At 32.0% G+C, this 22,179-nt stretch overlaps 2 protein-coding genes across 4 annotated transcripts; one reads left to right on the plus strand and one right to left on the minus strand.

Annotated features, from left to right (window-relative positions):
• Positions 1 to 9,907: 9,907 nt before the first annotated feature.
• On the plus strand, positions 9,908 to 15,445 carry BGLU41 (beta glucosidase 41). Its single transcript, XM_016333180.3, has 13 exons — positions 9,908 to 10,530; positions 10,629 to 10,695; positions 10,820 to 10,878; positions 11,637 to 11,712; positions 11,857 to 11,928; positions 12,021 to 12,108; positions 12,264 to 12,519; positions 12,966 to 13,081; positions 13,192 to 13,415; positions 13,996 to 14,027; positions 14,119 to 14,221; positions 14,325 to 14,436; positions 15,105 to 15,445. The coding sequence occupies exons 1-13, from the start codon at positions 10,402 to 10,404 to the stop codon at positions 15,298 to 15,300; spliced, it is 1,530 nt and encodes a 509-aa protein (XP_016188666.1). The 5' UTR covers positions 9,908 to 10,401; the 3' UTR covers positions 15,301 to 15,445.
• Positions 15,446 to 17,048: 1,603 nt separating this feature from the next.
• On the minus strand, positions 17,049 to 20,952 carry LOC107630127 (Uncharacterized conserved protein (UCP012943)). Of its 3 annotated transcripts, none has more exons than XM_016333179.3 (4): positions 20,474 to 20,952; positions 18,030 to 18,210; positions 17,835 to 17,928; positions 17,049 to 17,702 (listed from the first exon to the last, which is right to left on the minus strand). In XM_016333179.3, the coding sequence occupies exons 1-4, from the start codon at positions 20,812 to 20,814 to the stop codon at positions 17,398 to 17,400; spliced, it is 921 nt and encodes a 306-aa protein (XP_016188665.1). In that variant the 5' UTR covers positions 20,815 to 20,952; the 3' UTR covers positions 17,049 to 17,397. The 3 variants fall into 3 exon arrangements, with proteins under 3 accessions (XP_016188665.1, XP_016188663.1, XP_016188664.1); XM_016333177.3 differs by having other exon boundaries at positions 17,049 to 17,756; XM_016333178.3 differs by having other exon boundaries at positions 17,049 to 17,738; positions 20,474 to 20,929.
• Positions 20,953 to 22,179: the final 1,227 nt, after the last annotated feature.

Consider the following 22,179-nt stretch of genomic DNA (forward strand, 5'->3'; position numbering starts at 1 on the left):
CTATGTTAGAACTTTTAACTTTTGGTTGAACTTGTGCAAGACATATAACTTGTAGAACTAATTAATGTACTCACTAATGTTATTTTGTTTTAAAACAATTTTAGCTAAATGAGGCATGTTTGAATTATGTATGTTTTTACATATTATATAAATATAGACTTGCTTAGTAAAATATTTAATATATTAGTTAATTAAAAAAATAATTTAGTAAATTATGCATGCAATTTGTATTAAAAAAATTGTTACAAAATAATTATTTTACTTTTGTAACTAAAGAAAAAAATGTTACAAAATCAAGTTACATTTTGTAACAAAATTTTATGATAGGAAAAAATATATTGTCACAAAAAATACCTTGAAGATCAAAATTTGTTACCACTTTTGTAACGATTTCTGGTTTTTTGTATCAGAAAAATTTGTTACAAAATATCACTTTGAATTGTAACAGTTCCGTTTTTGTTACAAAAACTTTTTGTAACGGGACATACTGCAACGGCCCCTTTTTTTGTTACAAAATCCTTTTGTTTCAAAATTTTGATTTTTTGTAACAATTTTTTTTGTTACAAATATTACTTTTTCTTGTAGTGTTCATTTGGTCATCTTGAGTCACGATGCTCTAAATTGCGTGCTGTTTGCGGCCACGTGAAACTCTTACTGAACCCATCATTTATAGCTAAACAAAGTTAGTAAGAACTCGAATTCCATACTTCATTCCTCTGCCCTAACAGATGTCAAATTTTGGATTTAGTTATTGAGTGAGTTTTGTGAAATTGGTTGTTTAGGTAGCATCTAGCATCGGGTAATTGTCAGATTTCATCCCAAATCATAGTGGATAAGGTAAAAAAGTCCTAAACCCTTGTGGATTATTGATTTTGTGAACCCTAGGATTGATTTTGGTATATTGCGTGATATTAGATTGAAATTTGTGATTATTGGAGTTGGTTTGACAATTGGATTGAACTTTGGTGGTGGAGCTTTGTTGAACTTGTTTAGAGGTCATTTTCGATGTTTTGAACTAGTGTGGTAATCGGCTAAGGTATAGTTTCAGTTTTCTTTAGTTAATATGTAATGTTTTGTGAAACTTAGGCTAGTAGACATTAAGATAGGATTGAATTGAATAAATGGTTGCTTTACCGCCGCATCTTTCGATCCTGCACGACGTATTTCACGTGTCGCAATTTTGAAAGTACACTCCTGATGCAAGTCCCTTGAACCGGAATCAGTTCAAGTGAGGGAAGATCTAACGCTACCAGTAATCCCGGTTAGGGTTGATGACACTAGCATTAAACGATTACGCGGAAAAGAGATTTCATTGGTGAAAGTAGCTTGGAGTCGAGCTGGTATTGAAGAACATACTTGAGAACTCGAATTGGATATGCAGAAGGACTACCCGTACCTCTTTTCAGGTAACTAAATCTGAATTTTGAGGACAAAATTCTTAATTAGATGGGTACTGGGTATGATGTAAACCCCGTTAAATTAGTAAATAATTAGTCAATAAATTAAATTTTAATAAAAAAATTAGAAACGTGAATATTATATTAAATTAGGATAGAGCTCATTAAAACGGAAATTTTGACACTAATTTCAAAAAATTTGCCCCAAGATTGAGTCAAACGGGCCAAACCAATCGAACCGGGTCCAAATTGGGCCAAGGCCCAATTAGGCCCAATCGGCAACCACACTTAACCAACACAGCTCCCCTTTCTCCTTTCTAACCTCATTCACGCTGGAATTTCAAGGAAGGGGGGAAGAACAAGTAACAACCCTAACCCTCACTCATATAATCAAATCCCAATAACTCTTGATCCGAAGCTTCGATCGCCGCACCGTTTACGGCTATGCATTCACCGTGTCGAGCTCTACGAATCTACCAGAACAATTTTATAGGTAAGTCACTCTATCTTCCCAATTCTTCTACCTCTTAAATTTCGAAAATCTTGAATACCCATGTTGAGATTTCCTTGAATACTATTATCTGAAAATTTTATATAGTTCATGTTATCCTTTAGATTTGATAGAATGAACACACACAAGCAAACTCAATAAGAGATAGGAACCACTTTTGCTTCCTTCATATTCTCATTGTCCTTTCTTTATATGTTCATGTAATATCCAAATTGTGTTTTTTGGGCAGCTTATCTCACTAGATCTTGGTGAAAAAAGACCAATAATTGTTTTTGAGAATGTTGATCTTGATAAGGGTCACTGCCTACTAAAGTTGGACAATCAATGCATCATTCAGAAAGGTTCTTATATAAAAGTCAATAGTTATTAATTCTTTTCTCTTGATTTAAATAGCTGCTGAAGGGACCTTCTTTGGTTACTTCTGGACAAATGGTCAGATATGCATTGCAACTTTTTGCCTTATTGTTCATGTAAGTTCAATAGATTTCGATTGCTAACTCCTTCCATAATAATAAATGCGTTTTCTAAACGTTTATAGTTTTCTTTCTTTTATCTATTTTTTTTTTTTGCATATATGAGAATAATCATACTATCAACATTAATTGTGGTTAGACATATAAAGACTATTTGCAAAAACTGATAAACTTGGATATCATTATTTTCGTTTTGATAAACAACAGGACAAAAAACCCAAAGACACTACGTAGAAACTATTCTAGAAAAGGAGACGTCCATGGCATCAGAAAGAAAATAAGACAAAATACAGGAAGGTAAATTATAAAAGAAATGACAACCAAACTCTAGAGAGTGTCCTTTAAATGCTAAACGATCGGCACACTAAATTGCTTCTCGAAATTCATGGTGAAGCTCCCAACTAAAAAACTTGCTGAACCTATCTTTAATAGCCACGATGAGCGTGCAAGCTCTATGGAGGTTGATAGTATTATTCAGACACAATGAAACTGTAACTCTTAAATCAACCTCAATAGCGAGATTAGCAATATCTAAATTAATAGCTAATTTCGTACCAAGAAGTATGCCCCACAATTCAGCCACAGTAACAGTACAAACACCTCAATTGGCGCTAAAATAAGCCAAGAATTGTCCCTCGTGATCTCATAAAATACCACCATACACAGCCTTTTCCTCCTTTGACACTGAACTATCTGTATTTAATTCAATGAAAGGGGGGTTGGGGGAGACCAATGGATATGCTTTTCCATAAAAGAACCAACATTTCTCCTTATTCTAATAAACTCAGACTGGGTAGTAGTGTAATCTCGAGCTAACCAAAGAGCAGCCAACAGAAAGCTCGGATTCTTTGGAGGGCATTAAGCTTCCATACCTTCAAAAACAAACTAGCAGTTGAGTCCTCAGGGATTTCCAGATAAATGGAGTAGGCCAACTTAATGGAAAAGGAGCCATTTGCGGAGTGCAACCAAGCCACTTGGTCATCCCCAAAGCTCGCTTCAAGAGGTTCCGTCACGGCAAAAATGGGAGCCCAGTCCTTATCCAGTAACTCCAAAATGTGATTAAGATCCCAATTTGAGCCTCTAACATAGTCACAAATTCTATCGTCTAGCCTATCCTCTGATATACCATTCTAAACAAAATCAGCAAGCCGGTGAACGCCAGGCAGCCAGTGGTCAACCCAGGATCGAATTGTATTACTAGCACCTAATCTCCAAATAAGGTTCCCTTCAAATCACTTCTAAACATGACAGATTCACTTCCACACATTAGAACAGGATTGAGGTTTGGTTATTTTTGGAACAAGAGTATCACCACCACCATATTTATTCCTCAAAACCTGACCCACAAGGTCTCCTTGTCATGAATTTGCCTCCATGCTAATTTCATCATATTTGCATTATTCAAGATCCTGGCGGACTCAGGCCCAGACCCCCTTCTGCTTGGGTTGGCATATTTTGTTCCAGCTAATTAGATGAGGCTTCTTCCCATTAGAATCACCGCCCCAAATAAAATGTTGATAGATTTTCTCAATTTTGCCACATATGCTCAAAGGAAGCTTCATGGTTTGCATAATGTATGATGGAATGGTAGCTAAAGCAGATTGTGTTAATGTTACTCGTGTAGCTAAAGAAAGATTTTTTGCCTTCCAAACACTCAATCTACTCTGTATCCTCTCCTTAATAAAGTGAAAATCATCCTTCTTGGTTCACCCATGGAGCAAGGGAACACCAAGATACTTTTTCAAATTAGAGGTCAAACTAGGGGTGAGCACGGGTAGCGGGTACCCGATTATCCGTCTGAACCCGAACCGAACCAATTAAATTGGTTCTGGAACCAACGGGTAATTGGGTCCAACCCGAACCAAACCGATGGTCTTTGTTAGTGATTGGTTCGGATATCGGTTCTGGGGGTGCAGAATCCGAACCAACCCGTGAACCCGATCATATATTAATTAAATAAAAAAAAATAAAAAATATATATATGACTTTTTCATTAGACAAAGATAATTCACTATTAATATGTTTGGATTTTCATGTATTTGGTATTTAACATGTTTTGATTATTTCTATTAATATTACATGTTTATTGTACTTGTTGAATTTTTAAGATAAAAATTTGTTTTTTTCTTATGAATTTCAAAGTCATCGGGTATCCAATTATCCGAACCGAACCAATCTGTTCTTAATCGGTTTGGTTTGGTTCGGATACATGTACAAAAAAATACAAATCCGAACCAAACCGAACCAATTATATTTTGATCGGTTCGGTTCTAATTTTACCATGAACTCGAACCAAACCGATCCGTGCTCACCCCTAGGTCAAACACATACCAAGGGCCTCACTCATTTCTATACAAGATTTCTCATAACTCACTTTTTGGCCAAAATTATGACCAAAAAAATCTAAAATACATCTAATCAGATCCACCTGCTCCAAAGATATCTCACCAAAAAGTACAATATCATCAGCAAAACAGATGTCTCTAAAATACCTCACTTGGATATCATTATTGTTTTAAAAAAGTATAGCAGCAAAATTTTTGGATACCCTTGTCAAATGGGCCAAAAACATCAAAGTTTCATATCCCCTTGCAGGCTAGGCCCTGTTTTTAGTGAAAGATAGGTGTATTTGAATATGATAGAGAAGGGACTTTCTTTCGAACATTGTTTATATGTTCATGTGATTTAGCTTTGCTTCTGTATTTCAAACATTTTATTGATCTTAACATTGTTTTTTTTTTGACAAAATTTTGTTATACAATATATAATATTTCAGTTTTATGATTCAGTATGAAAAATTATTGAAGTTTATCTCAAACGCTAAGAGTGAGGGCGCAACCATTTTGATTGGTGGATCTTGTTCAGAGGTATGACCAAATGATTATACTTTCTTTGAAAGTGTGGCCAGTTATGTACTTCTGCAAGTGTCATGAATGATCCCCCTCTCTTTTCACAAATTTGATGGTTGGCAAAAAGCTTAACACTTCACTTGCACCTGCTTTTCATTATGTATATGTTTGTTTTCTGCAATGTAGAAATAGTAGTGGTTGTAATGATATTAGGATCTGTATTTTTAGTACTAATCATGATCATGATATAAAATATTTATTTAATTTTGATCATTAGTTATGTGATAATCATTGGTGTAATATAGACTTGTAGTATTTGTGTTGTTTAAATTTGTATTATACTTTATTGTTTTTCAAAAAAAATTTGTGTATAAACATTTTGAATTTAATGAAATATTTTATTTTGTGGTAATTAATTTTAGTATATTTATATTAGGGATAAGTACTTTTTTCGTCCCTAAGGTCTGGGGTCAAAATCAAAATCGTCCCCGACCTTTTTTCGTTATTAAAATCATCATCAACGTTTAAAAACGCTTTAAAATCATCATTTTTTAAATTCTTGGACCAAAATACCCTCTTCATCATAAAAAAAAAAAAGAAAACACGGGAGGGGCAGGGGAGAAGGGAAAAGGGAGAGGGGAAGGGGGAAGGGGAATATCCTCAATATCATAAAAAAAAAAAAAAGAAACACGGGAGGGGGCAGGGGAGAAGAGAAAAGGGGAAGGGCCGAGGGGGTAAGGGAGAAGGAAAAAGGGAGAGGGGAAGGAGGGAGGGGAATACCCTCAATATCATAAAAAAAAAAAAAAAAAAAAAACACAGGAGGGGGCAGGGGAGAAGGGAAAAGGGAGAGGGGAAGGGGGAAGGGGGGAGGGGGACGGCGCCAGCGAAGGGGGAAAGGGGAAAGAACGCGGGGTGGGGGTGGGGGGAAGGGGTGTGGGGGAGGAGGAGGAGGGGGAAGGGGAAAGAGGGGAGGGGGACGGCGGTGGCGAAGCTTGGAGCTGCCGTCGCCGTTGTCGTGGCCGTCGCCGTTGGGGATCGCGAGGGAGAGAGGAGACACGAGCCACTGCTGCCGCCTCGCCGCCTCGCTGCCTCCGCCTCGCCGGTTCGCCGCCTCCGCCTCGCCGGCTCGCCGCCTCATCTGCATCGCTTTCTGCTTCTGCATCTTGCTTCTGCTTTAATTTCTTGCTTCTGCTTTTTAGCTTTCTGTTTCTGCTTCTTGGTTTTGTGTTGTTTGGTGTTGTTGCTGTTGTGTTGGTTGGTGTTGGTGGTGGTATTTGTGTTGGTGTTGGTGGTGGTGGTGGTAGTAGTAGTGTGGGTGTTGGTGATGGTGGTGGTTGTGGTGGTAATGTTGGTGGCAGTGGAGGTGGTGGGGTGAGGAAGGTGAAGAGGAGAATGATGATTATGAAGGTATTTTGGTCCAAGAATTCGGAAAAGGATGATTTTAAAGCATTTTTGAACGTTGAGGATGATTTTAATAACGAAAAAAGGTCGGGGACGATTTTGATTTTGACCCCAGACTTTGGGGACGAAAAAAGTACTTATCCCTTTATATTATGTATAATAATAATAATAATTTTTGGTAAAAATAATTTGAAAATTTAGAAAAAGGATAGGTTGTTATTTCTAAAAGAGTAAGTATAATTAAAAAAGTTTTAAGATTTTAGCGACAATAGTAATAGCAACTAAAAGTGAATAATATTATAATTTTAGAATTATTTTTAGTGGTCATATAAATTGTCGGTAAAATGGATTTTGACAATAATAGTAATAGCCACTAAAAATAAATAACATTGCAATCTTAGAATTATTTTTTGTGGTCATATAAATTGCCAAAAAAATGACTGCTAAAAATTATATACTTTTTGCGGCCATTAAAAATGTCTTTATGGGTAAATATTATAATTATCGCTAAAACCTTTTAACGATAAAATATAAGATGGCTAATATTTAATTGCCAGTAAATATATTAACGACTATTTTTATTACTGTTAAAAGTAAAATAAATGACCGGTGAAAGTGAATTTTTTTTTTTTGGTAGTGTTATGAAAGAATTCTTATGCCGTGTTAGTTTGTAGGTACATGCATACATCATTCTTCTAAAGTAAAGTAATATCAACGAAAAAGTATAATATTAATATATTATATATATGACTTAAGATTATGCAATCCGGAATCTTTATATGAATGATAAAAAATGTAAAGCTGAATCATTATTGGCTAATTTAATAATTAGTTAGAGTGCAGCCTTATCCAATTACACCCAAGCAAAGATAATAATAATAATAAAAAAGGTAAAGTATATTTTTTGTTTTTGAAATTCGATAAAAATTTTAAAAATATTCCTAAATTTTATTTTATTTTAATTTTGTCTCAAAAAATTTTTATTTGCATCAAATATACATTTGACGGCTAATTTTTCAAAAATTTAAGACCAATTCAATAACAATTTTATAAGAACAACTCTCAACACAAGCAAATTAAGCATCATTTTCATACATTATTGTTATATTGGTCTTAAATTTTTTGAAAATTTAGCCGTCGAGGGTATATTTGATGCAAATCGAAAACTTTTGAAACAAAATTAAAACAAAATAAAACTTAAGGATATTTTTAAAACTTTTGCCAAACTTCAGGGACAAAAATTATATTTTACCCTAATAATAATAATAATAATAATAATAATAATAATAATAATAATAATAATAATAATAATAGGCGAAATACAGAAATTATTCATAAAAAATTTAAATGGCCGGCAAAATTACTAATATAATAAAACTCTAAACTTTAGAAAAATTGCTTAAGAAAGATCATTATAAGATTACTTATCTTTTGGATAATTTTATTAGACAAATCTAGTTTTTTAAGTTTATTTGACAAATTTTTATCTTTCAGACAAATTATTATTGTTAGTAATATATTTTTTTATTTGTGAATAGTTTTATACTTTTATAAACAATACTATATGAATCTTAGTTAAATATGGATAAACTCTCCGTCTGAGACACTCATGACTTATGTAAAATTGTATTATTTGCGCATGCACAGACGCACTTCACCTCATAGTCTCATCATACCATTTATTTTCTCATCTCACATGGGATGCAGGTGCAAAATAACAAAATTCTTGTGTCCAAGACATAAAAACTTAAATTTTCGTTTATGTAGTATTATCTAATTTTATACAAATGATACGACAATAATTTATACTCGTCTAATAAACTCAGATGTAAAAAGAGAATAAATCATAAAATTTTATATTATCTCTTAGTTTATTAGATTCAACTAGAAAACTAACAAGAGAAACGAAAAAGCAAAAAAGAAAAACATAAAATTTACTAAATAATGTTAATATTGAAAAAGAAAATTAGTGAGAGTTTTATTTCTAAATAAAAGCAATGAAGCAAAGGTGTAGTATAAAAAGGGGAAAAGCTCCCTTGAAAGAGTGGGCATTATTCAGAATACAACACGAAATGGTGGCTTGCCCGCAACCTTAACTAACCGGTAACTGACGTTGACGTACACGCGCCAGTTTCCTCATGTTCCAAGTTTCCTCTTCTTTTGGAATTTTCTATTGCGCCTCTTTTTTGCACATCCCTTCACTCTCACTCTCACACACACTTATCCAATTGTTCCTCCAACAAGGACAATGTAGAAAAATATCATGCTTATCGAAAAGTGCCATGGCATGTCATTCAATTCTCTAGGGGGTTCAATTCTATGTTTTTTGTTTTTTGTTTTCCACAAATAAGAGTTTAGATAAATTGAAAAATGGTACATACGAGAAGATAAAGCGTACTTTAGATATTAGAAAATAATTCAATAGATCCCAAAAATTGATTTTACGAGTCAAATTAAAATTGCCCTTGCCATACATAGCCATAGCGGTTTTGACTTGCCCAAATTTAGAGTGTACGATCGAGACTATTTTAAAATTTAATTATGTCATGTATATTAATCATCAAATTAATTATTAATATAAAATATATATTAAAAATAAATTAATACATATTTATGTACAAATATAAAGTAACTGATTTATTCACTGATTTTTTATATTTTCATAGTATTTTTATTTAAAATTTTTTGAATATATTTTTATATTCTTTATATTATTTTGTATATATTTTTTGTCTATTTACTCTAAGTTTATTCTCAATTATTTTATTAAAATCAATATATATTCTTAAATTTTTTTATGATATTTATTACTATGATTTAACATTTTTATAGTTTATTATAAAATATAGTAAAAAAATCAGGTGATATATTGAAATTTATTTGTAAATTGGTCAAATTTAAATTAAAATATCGTTCTGTTCTTAATTAAATCATAATATATGGTCATAAAGTAATATAACGTCATATATATATTTTAAACGCTTAAAAAAAACCTTTACAGACCACTTATAATACTTATATATATAGACCAAAATCAAACTCAAACCCTCATTAAATTTAAATTCGTTTCCTACCAATTATGTTAAATTTCCTTGTAGAAATTTCTATCTTCTATATTTTTTATGGGTAATGCTAGGTAGACAAAAAATACAGCCATAATTTGTCTTATTTAGCATTCATTAATTGTCACAATAATTAATAAATGCTAAATAAGGCAAGTTATGGCTGTTTTTGACTAATTTTCTTTAGTTACCAAATATTTCGGTTTCTATTTATATGAAAAAGTTTAGGGACCAATTACTTTTATTTTTAATTTTAAAATTTTAAAAGTTAGGATACAATAAATTAGTTTTTTTTTTTATTTTTTATCTTGTTTTTATAACAGTTAATTAGTTGCTGTTGACTTCACCCTTAGTTGGTTCCTGAGCGAAATTCGATTTATATATAAGTATCTCATCTGGAAAGTTGAAATAACAAAAACAAAAGAAATTCGGAATTCGTTATCCATGTTCTCCCAACACGTGCTAGTTCCTAAAGAAAACACACCTTCTATTTGGCTATTTCATGCTCAGCCATATGTATATATAGCACTAATTTAATTTTTACAACAGATCGCGCTCTGTTTTTTTTTTTTTTTTTTTTTTTATTGAAACAAAGCAATGTGTATATAGCTTCATTCAAACAACAAAGACTCGTAACCAATTACAGAAAGAAAGAAACATTTGAACTTCTCACCGCATAATAATAATAATAATAAATAATAAACCCACATGAAGATTATTATTATGATTGGTATGTTTGTGTGCCTGGTAGCACAGCTCTCTGTGAAGGTAGAATCAATAAGCAGAACAGATTTTCCAGATGGGTTTATTTTTGGAACTGCTTCTTCAGCTTTCCAGGTATGTATGTGTTTCATTCCACTATTATGCTTGTGAACCGTACTGCTCTTTTTTAGTGTCAATGTATGAAACAAAAGCTAAGAATTAAGGTGTTATAGTTTGAAGGAGCTGTAGATGAAGGAAACAAAGGAGATAGCATATGGGATACCTTCTCAAGAATTCCAGGTATACAGAATATATATACATGTATTTTGATCATAATAATGTCATACATACATTAATTATATGCTTATATGATTTCTGGGTTTCAAAGTTTTGATTATTATTATTATTATTATTATTATTATAGGAAGAATATTGGACTTCAGTAATGCAGACACGGCTGTGGATCAATATCACCGATTTCAGGTGAAACTTTGGAACATACATTTAGTTTAATTAATTTGTTGACTTCAGCTTTCACTTTATTCAGATTAATTACTTGCTCCTTCAATTAAATTGCATGTGGGCAATTATGCAAATATTCTTAAAGAAATTCTCGGGTTAGAATCATTATTAGAATGTGGTATGATAAACAATTCAGAGTGAGACCACCACCATACTAATAATATATATTACTTTTTTTTCTTAACGATTATAACGTTTCACCAAATTCGGGCTAGATGGAAAATCGAATGTGTATAGGTGACACATGCCATAATATTCTAACATACGTGTAGAGAGTTACAAAGGAGAGCCTTTCACACCTTTCACTATCATCATTCCCAATTTGGTGATATTCTTTATAATTTTCCTCTGTTATTTTCTCTTTGTGCAAGTAATATTGGCCTTCTTGAAAGAAACATTGGTATTATATTTTATAAAATGTAATATTAGTTGAATATCAAGAGAAATACATATGATTATAAATATTGAAACTTGATTTAGACTTTTAAATTATAAAAATTCAACTAAAAATTAAGTATAAGGAAGTGTAGAGTAACTATCCTCATTATTAAATTGTTATGCAGAAGTTACGTTATTGTTTTGATATTTGATACCAATCTTCTACTATAAACCATAATGATGATGTGAGTTCAATTTTGGCATGTATTTATTTTAAAGATATTTCATATAGTTTACTTATAATATCAACTGAAGCACTTGTAAAATTCTATATTAAACAGGATGATATTGACTTGATGAAGGATTTGGGAATGGACTCTTACAGATTTTCCATATCTTGGTCAAGAATTTTCCCAAGTAAGCAGAAGTATTATAATTTTTAAAAAAATATTTTTTAAATAAATTGAGCCTACCTTATTTAGTAACACAAGGCTTTGTTATTGTTGTTTTAAATAAATTTCTTAAATTTAATGCTAACTTAACATGTTAATAACTCAACAGATGGATCAGGGGAACCAAATGCAGAGGGAATAAAATATTATAACAGCTTCATTGATGCTTTGCTGAAGAAAGGTTAAACAAGAATTTCCACAGGAATTTTATCTTAAATACAGCCCAAAGGAAAAAAAAAATTAATTTAAATTTTAGCTCTTTTCTCAAATCAGGAATCCAGCCTTTTGTAACTCTATATCATTGGGATCTTCCACAGATGCTTGAAGATCAATATGAAGGATGGATTAGCACACAAGTAATGTAAGTTAATCCATTATTTAAGTTAAAACATTTTGTACATTACCATTTATCATATTTTATACGATATGATGCATCGATTCTTGGTAGATAATTGTGAGTTGACTTGGTATCGAAACAAACAGTGAGCTTTATAATGACCTCTATTTATGTCACAGAAAAGATTTTGAGCATTATGCCTATACCTGCTTCGAAGCTTTTGGTGACAGAGTTAAGCATTGGATTACTTTCAACGAACCGCATAATTTCGCACTCCATGGGTACGATTTAGGCATTCAAGCACCTGGAAGGTGTTCACTTTTGGGCCATCTTATATGTAAGAAGGGAAAATCATCAACTGAACCATACATTGTTGCTCACAACATTCTTCTATCTCATGCTGCTGCCTATCATTGTTACCAAATGCATTTTAAGGTTTCAACCATATCAACTTTGCAACTAAGAAACATTTCTTGAACATAGTAACATATCATTCATTCTTTATTCGATGGATGGGGTGCGTGCTCCGATTTAAGAAGAGTTCAAATCTTATCTAATATGCCAGTACGAAATTATGATGACTATTGAAATAACACTATTGTTGTATAACTAGCGGAGAAAAGAAAGAAATTCTTACATATTCTTCGAGCACATTTAATACACACTAAACGCTTGCTTTAGGAGCAACGGCAAACACTCAATTTCATTTAAGGTAGTTACAAGTTATATAAAAAGTTAAAGAATGAGTAGTTATGATTATTCTTAGAGTATACATTAAATGTGCTTCCGGAATATGCAAGAGAAAAAATCAATGAGGTATATGAAAATTCGAAAAATATTAATGATAAACTGATAATTGTTATCATTTGTGGATAATGTAGGAAAGACAAGGAGGTGAAGTAGGAATAGCATTAGATGCTGTTTGGTATGAACCAATAACTGATCTTGATGAAGACAAAGATGCAGCATCAAGAGCCATGGACTTTTCACTTGGATGGTAAGATTTCTTATACTGCATAATTTGATTATGATATAACGTTAACATCACTGTGATAATTAAGAACTCATCTTCCACACAATGTGTTACACCAATGTGAATTGAATCAGGTTCCTTGACCCACTTTTCTTTGGAAAATATCCTCAAACAATGCAAGAACTTGTAGCTGAGAGATTACCAGAGATTTCTGATGCAGACTCAAACTTTCTTGTGGGATCCTTAGATTTTATTGGCATAAATCACTATACATCGATATATACTCGTAATGACAGGACCAGGATTCATAAATTCATAATGCAAGATGCTTCATCTGATGCAGCTGTCATTACAACTGGTAAGCTGTTAATGCAGGTTAAATTTACAGCAAACTATCATTTTTATCTGTCGAAAGATTATTTCGTGATAAAGTAGATGCTCAATGATTGATAATTACAACCTGGTATCAGAAGGCTGTAATGCTCAATGCAAAAACATCTTCTAAAGCGAGGAGAATTGTAAAGTGGCAATGTAAGGGGCTAATCACCATTGAATTTTTAATTTCTGTCGTGTGTGATTCCGTTATCTTAATTCAAGGGTGATTAGGTTCTCACTTTTTAGCTTATCAACTTTCTCACTTTAGAGGAGCTTGATCCTGCTTCTGTATAGTATTGAATAAACTTTTATTAACCCTCCAAAGAGTTATTCACGAACAGAGCATTCATCAAATTCGGGTAGGTTAAATATGCAGAACCAATTACTCGGTACCATTGTGTAATTATCAGTACGAGGAGTCGCGACAAAGTTGTGAATGAACTAATCAAGTGTCAAAATAGTTGTTTACTCTTATTAACCTCTTTACTCCTTTCTTTGCATATAACAAACATTAATATATGTTGAATCTAAATTTCTGATATTTCTTCTTGTCAATTGCATAGCATACCGCAAAGGAGCTATAATTGGAGAAAGGGTATGCTCAAAAGAAAAATTCAAGGTTATAATTTACATCTACACTTCTTGGTTTATGCTTAAATTAACCAAAGTCTTGCATGTTTTTTCAGGCAGCATCAAGTTGGCTGCACATTGTGCCATGGGGCATCCGAAAGATAGTAAATTATGTGAATAGAAAATATGGTAACACACCTATAATTATAACAGAAAATGGTGAGTAATCATTTGGTTTTGGAAGCCTATTATGAATCATACATACTTGACATTTCTTCACATTTATTATATATATTTTTTTTCTTTTTTTTTTTCATGGCAGGAATGGATGACTCTAACATTATACCCTTTACGACCTTAGATAAGGCCTTAAATGATGAAAAGAGGATAAATTATCACCGGGACTATCTCTCTAATTTATCTGCAGCTATAAGGTATCAGTCCATGTGATTTAAACCCTGCCAAGATTTTAAATTGGGGTCATGGTCACTGTCGCAGTCATATCAGGTTGCAATTGCGGTGTCATTCTAGTTCACATAATTTGGCTGACGTAATGACTAGTTTGGTCCCTAAAATTCTCAGCACTCATCAAATCAGTTTTTGATTTTTGGAAATGACCAAATTAATCTCTGAATTTATAAATTATGAATCTTCTTCGTCCTTAATTCAACTACCATTAACACAGTGCTGATATAGAACGTTAAAATATTAGTTCAATTAACTAATTTGGGATATATATTTGATTATATTGACGTCATAGCCATATCATCGTTGTGATGTCATGCTAACACTTTAACGCTCCATGTTAATAATAGTTGAATTAAAGACGAAGGTGATTCACTATTTGTAAATTCAAAGACTAATTTGGTCATTTTCTAAAGTCAAAGATTGTTTTGATAAACGTTAATTTCAAAGATCAAATTGGACATTATCTCTAATTTGATCATAGCATTACTGCATCAGGGAAACACTGCAATCTTAACAACTATGATAGCATCCATCCATGATAGAACCCTGATCTTGCATTCTAGGACATTTTAACACTGATTTTGCTAGCTTACTAGATGTATGTCAATCATGATGTTACATGAATTCAACGCAGGGAAGATGGCTGCAATGTTAAAGGTTACTTTGTGTGGTCGTTGCTTGACAATTGGGAATGGAATTCGGGCTACACTGTCCGGTTTGGACTTTACTACGTGGATTACAAGAATAACCTTACTAGGATACCGAAAGCTTCGGTGACATGGTTCAAAAACATGCTCAGATTAGAACGAGAAATGACAAGTCAAAGTTAATATATTGTTATTTCTGTCACTGCAAACCGCTCCTTGAATATTTATTATATTTATTATGTATTACTAATTTTACAATTAAAATTAAAATAGGTCATATGTCATTTTTTTATTGTAATTAAAATCAAATATTTTTTTTAAAATTAAAGAATTCTCTCCTTCTTTTTCTTCCGTTCTCTATCTCTCTTATTTTTTCACTCACTTTATCTTTTTTATATATCATTATCAATAACTAATTATAAATTTAGCAATCAAAATATATTAACATAACATTCTTTAATTGCATTAAAATTAAAATTAAAATTAAAATATTAAAATTAAAATATAGCTATATTATATATTATATTTATATATTATTAACTTATTTAACAACTAAAATATGTCACGTAACACTCTCTTATTAAAATTTAGCGAAAATATTTTTCTCCAAAATTAGTAAACCTCGTTATTACATTTTCTTTTCTATTATCTTGTTTTTCTATTTCTCTCTATCCTTTCCACTTTATATATAATTTATAATTTATATTTTATATTAGTAATTTGACAAATTAAAATGTGTTACCAAATATTTTTTATTATAATTAAAATAAATTTTTCTTAGCTCCAAAATTAACGAACTCCCTTTCTCATTCTTTTTCTTTATCTTTTTCTCTCTTTTCTTTCATTCTCTATTTTTCTCTACCTTTCTATTCTACAAAAACTAAAATTAATAACATAACATAATTTAAATAAAACATATTATTATATGCATATTTTTTATTTAGTTTTAAATTTTTATTACTTATCTTTCTAATGTATATTTTTACTTCTTCTCTTTCAAATTTTTATTGCATATAATTTAAAGAAAATATTAATGTTGTGATTAAAAGTTAGAATCAAGATTCAATTGTTTTTTTTTTAAAATAAATAAAATTGAGTTAATTTTATAACTATTAATATAAATTTGTTTATGCTAATATCTAATTATATTTTTATATATTAAAGAAAAAAATACTATTTTTAGATAACAAGTATAAAATTAATTATTTCTATTTGTGTAACAGACTTAACACCTAATCAAATATAAAAGTATACACGTTAAATTCTTTCAAATTTTAGACAACAAATGTTAAAATCAATTATTAGTAAAAAATAAAACTCTTTCATATAAAAATAATAACTAAAAAACTTAATATTTAATTTTTTTTATCCACAAGAACTCTGATCTTCTTAGCAGACGAGGACCTTTGTCTCTTACGACCTTTTGTCTCTTGCGACCTTCTTTTGTACCATAATCCATAATGTCAGGACCGATGTAGTCTTAAAAATTTTATATTTCCATAATATTATTACGAATAAAAATACTAGTATATTTCTAATTTAAATCCGCAAAAAGTGAAAATTCGTAATGATCCCTGGAGAAAGGGTATCTGCCTTAAATACGTTTCTAATTGTCTTAATTATACGGTGGCTATTTAAAAAAATGGCATGTAATTGTCACATTGCATCTTATTAGAGTGAAAAAGGAAATGAATGACGAAGAAAATGATTCTCATGATTTCATCCCTTTCCATTACAACTTCTAACACTGCTATCATAGCTAACTAGTTGAAGTATTGTAACAGACTTCGGAATTAAGTGCCAGCTCATACCAACCATAACTTCACTAACGACTCAATCTCACAAAAGAGAATTTAGCTTTCTTAGAGTATTAGCTGTGTTAGTTAATTAGTTCCTATATTTGTGTTATGTTAGTTAGAGATTCGTTCATCTGTTGTCAAATCGCTTATTTTTAGGATACTACATGGGGACACAAACATTAGTTCATCTGTTGTTACTGTGATATCCGCTATAGCTAAAAATGAAAAAAAAAAATAAATAAATAAATAACAAATAAAGAATAACAATAATACTAAATAATTTAAAAAAAATAAGTGCGAAATTACTCAAAAACTAAGACGTTTAACCCAAAAGTCTAAAGCTAGTAGCCTTGCCTCCAAAAGTTTAAAAGCTGATTTACGTGAACTTTGTAGCCAACCACTTAAGTGTGTTAAGTGTTATACTTCATATATATAGATAGCTCGACAAATTGCAGTGTTCTCCATAGATGGGAGATTTAGTTTAGGATCTCCTCACCAATACCACCATTATAGCCAGCACTGCCAATCCCATGAAAGTTCCTCCCATGATTTTATTGGTATCCATGAAACTTTGTTCATCATTTCCATCAGCATCGCCATGCGTTTTCTCTTTCTCAGCTGTTGGGAAAATGTTCTGCAGGAAATTTGATACACTGCTTACCATTTCAGTCACCGTCAGCTTAAAATTCTCCAGAATGCTCATGAAATCGAAAGAACCATTCCCCAAATCAGACTCTGCCGACAGTTTCTCATTCTCTGCAGTTTCCTTTGCCTCAGAACCAGCAACTGCGGCACAATTTTCTAGGTTTTCAGGAGTTGCCTCTGTTTCAGAAATAGCCACTATAGCACAATTTCAATAAATTAAAATACAATATAAAAGATGAGAAAATTAATGGAGAGATAGGGAGATTTATCTACCTTCCTGGTGTAACTTAAAGAAATCAGTTACAGCAGGATTTTGCATAACCGCATCCCATACATTTGGGTCACAAGCAATGGAAGCCACCACAGTCTAGTTGAAACCAACAATGCAAACTCTATCAATTCATAATTCAAAATTTGTGTTGTATCAAAACGGATATGACAACATCAGCACATAACCACGGCAATTACCTGTGCCTGAGAGCTTGTACTAAGCAGTTTAAAAGCCTGAAGGGCATGCTTAGGGACCAATGGACTTGAGATGGCCTCGACAATTTTGCACTCTGTCTCAACTTGAGTAGGAGACAGAACAGAGACTTCACTACCATGAGAGGAACCCTCTGAATGGGAAGAATCAGGAGAAAGGTATACTCTGGAAAGTCACAGATGAGCATTTAAATAAATAATAATCCATAACATATTGTTAGTATTTTCTTCACAACATGAATTACAGTTCAAAGTAGAAATGACGTAACCCTTTTACCCTACCATTTACAACATGGATCACATATTGCTAGTATTTTCTTCACAACATGAATCAACATGGATCACCTATTGTTAGTATTTTCTTTAATACTACAAGTGACAGACATTGGCTTATGGTGGGTTTCAATAACGCTACGCATCACCTTTTTATTTTTTTTCATAAAAGCCTTTGAGTTGTGAAATGTTATTTTAAACTTCTTCGGGTCAAACTGATGTACAACTCATGACTTCCCAAAAAGCTATTCCTAAAGCCTTTTGGAAATTTGAAAGATTTAGCTTCTCAAAACGGTCTTCTACACATCATTTTGAGAACAAGCAGTACAAAATAAAATAAAATAGTTTTGGAATAAGAATGCAAACACTACTTGTTAAGCTACTTCCATACAACATTATGTACAAAGCTATATATGGGCCTAATTAAGCTGTTTGCTCAAACAAGATTTAAGTCAATTCTATGGTTGACCAAAAGCAATACCATCTGTACATTGTCCAATTTTTGGAGACACCAACTATAGGAAACAAGGATAAATTATCAAATATGTTAAAAGAGAGGGATCGTGGGATGGACATTCTTCAGATTGAATAGGCCAAATATTATATTCTAAGAGAGTTAAGGAGAGGGATCATGGAGATGGATATTCTTTAGAGTGAACCAGTCCAATGTTCAACATAAAAATGTCTGGTATCCTCCATAAACTATGCAGCATGGGTATGGGATGAGGTATCAAAGTTTTTCAGAAAATTGGGTGCCAATACAGGATAAAATATTACATAAAGATATCAAATTATAAATTAAAAAGTAATGATATCAGAAATAAATGTAAATTTCAAAAATATCAGATGAGACTTTCATTTGAATGAGTATAACGATAATTTGTTTTCCTACAAGAAAATCAAATAGCTTGCATGATTTAATATTTTACAAAAAACCAATTTGTACTTATTTATAATAATACTTGATCAACAGTCCCCATGATCATGAATGCCAAGAAGTATCCAGGCAAGATGGCAATTCAGGAGTACCCATAGTTCATGGTTCAAAGACCTATAAAAATGTTCAAACACAGAATCAAGAGACCTAATATTCCTAATGTGTAATGACAAATTATCAAGCTCAAACAGTTTTGTAGAAAAAGAATCATAATGATCAGCATGGTTTTGTAACAGAGACTTTCACCTCTCTCCATAAAGAAACCAGTATGCACTGGAAATCATAATGTTCACAAGAAACTTAATCAAATCTGAAGCCAATCATTGACCAAGCAAGAATTCAGTTCTGTAGGCTAGCTAGAAATCTTGAACTGGCATAGAAGAAATCATTCTTATTGAGTCAGTGGAATCACAATTTTGTTAACACCGTCTCCTTTGACTATACTGATGAGCATGCTACCTTAAACAACTATAACTTGCCTACATAAACTAAAAGTTCACTAAAAGCAGATCCCCCTTTCTAAAATGATATAAAACTGCTTATCAGATTGCCACAAACAAAAAATTCCCTTTATATGCATCTGGAATTCCGGCATAACAAAACTCAGCAGACTGGATATTGAAACAACTAATATTTCAAAAATGATTGACGCTTCCATACAGAAACCAGCTCCTTAATGTACCTGTGAGTTTTAATTTAGACACAAAAGGAAAGTAGTTTGAAGAGTAGCTGCGAGTCTATTTTACTCTTACAAGAGTCCTCCTTTTCCCTCCCTTAACCTATAGTGAAAACTACTCCTTATAAATTCCAACGCCTTGATTTCAAATATATTAACTAGAAAGCCAACATGTTCTAAGCAATTCAATCATTACTCAGATTAAATTACAATTATATGGTATGTGATTGGCAGGTAAATGAGACTATGAGAACCAATGTAACTATGATTTCATCCCTCTTTTGGTGTTTCATTCACCATCAGTTTGAAACCCTTTCATTGTTCAATAACAATAGAGCAGACAGAAACACCGTAAAAATTGAACTTATTTAGAAAGGAAATAAAACAACCCTAGAATTTCAAACTAGAATAGAAAAATCACACAATTCCGTAATCAACACACTAAATTCTAAATCACAAGCATGCAAAAACTACATCATGTATAATTTTCACCTAATTCTCATCAAAAAAGATGTGAGCGAGGGAGAGAGAGAGTATTTATACTTATCAATAGCTTCCTTCAATTCGGTGGTGGCTTCCTTCGCTTCCTCAAACGTAGGGACACCCTGGAACACCACCCGCGGCATGGGTTCCCCGGCGACCATAACCAATTCGCCTTCATCGGCGAACTCCCAATCGTCTAACTCCCACGACGCCGCCGTGTGCAGCGGCGCAACCTCGGCAGACTTGGCTTCCTGAGATAACTTGGCGGTAGATGCCGGCACGGACGCGTTCCGCACAGACCGGTCGGTCGGAAGGGACGCTGGAGAACCCCTGTAGGCAGTCCGACCGAAGCCGATTCCTGCAATTTTGGCCGCCGTTCGCATAGCTCCTCCGCCACCCATGGTGAGATCACACCAGAAGAAAATAGCAAATAGGGATTTTACGAGAAAGTGGTGCGCTGAGTTCCACTTCAGTTTTAAATAGAGAGATGTTAGCTTCGCTGAGTGGATAACGAATAATCCGTGTGTGACACGTATGAGGCCCTAAAACGTCTCAGTGGCACACTTAACAGACTAAGGGCCGTTTGGATAGGTACATAAGGCTGCGTTTGGTTTTAAGGACAGAATAAGACACGATAGAATAATATGGACAAAGATATAAAATTTTGTGTTTTTATATTTTGTTTGATGATAAACTAGAACAAATTATAAAAATTCAATTTATTCTCATTTTTTTTATTAAAAAATTTTGAGATGAAAAATATAACAATAAAAAATATAATTATGAAAAATTAACAAGAATAATGAAAGAAAAAATAAAAAATAAGTTGTGTCCCTTGTTAGTGTCTCTGTGTCTTTCCTATCAGGATGGAAACAAAATACACTAATTCAGTGTCTCTGGATACATTATCTCTGTCCATGTCCCATCTGCCAAACACAATTTTGTGTCTCAGTGTCCCTGTCTCAGTGTCCTATCTCTGTAAACAAACGCAGTCTAAGTGACTTTTTTTTTTTTACTTTTAACTTATGAAAATGTGTAGTATTAATGTCTGGTACAATTTTCAAAACAAAATTGTAACTTTCTAAAAAATATTTTGGGGCTTAAGGAGAAATTTAAAAAAATGACTTCTTTCATAATAAAAAGTTTTTTATTACTTTTCTCTTAAAATAAGTATTTTTAGAACTAAAAAAACAAACAGAAAATAACTTATTTATAAGCTACTTTTAATATAAGCATTTATTGTTTAAACTATTTCTTCAAAAGTAACTTAATTAAGTTGTTTACCCAAATTGGACCTAAAAACAACCATAAGTGATTAGAAAAAAAAACATGTTGTAGAATAAATAAATGAAGAAGAGAAAATAAATATAAAATAAAAAATATATAAATAAAAAATTGTATTATTAATATTCATTAATATTATTATCTCAATGTAATAAAGATAATTTATATATATTATATATATTGCAGTATAAGAGAAAAAGAAATAAGAGGTCACGAATTTGAGTTTTTCTATCTTTGGTAAAAAAAAAATAAGAGAAAAAAATAGAGAAATGTTTTTGTATTTATATATTGTTTTGTGTTAAGTCACCAAAAAAATATTGTTCTGTGTTTTTATCTCAGAATTTATTCCTCTATTTATATACCTACAAGTAGGGGTGGAAAAAGGTCAGGCGGTCTGCTAGGGGCTTACAATCTGGCCTGTGTTTGTCCTGACCTGGCCTGTTATAAAATAGGCACAGGCTCAGGTTGTTATAAAAGCCTTA

The sequence above is a fragment of the Arachis ipaensis genome, chromosome B3, assembly GCF_059453495.1.
Source record: "Arachis ipaensis isolate K30076 ecotype BB chromosome B3, ASM5945349v1, whole genome shotgun sequence".
Lineage (NCBI taxonomy): Eukaryota > Viridiplantae > Streptophyta > Magnoliopsida > Fabales > Fabaceae > Arachis > Arachis ipaensis.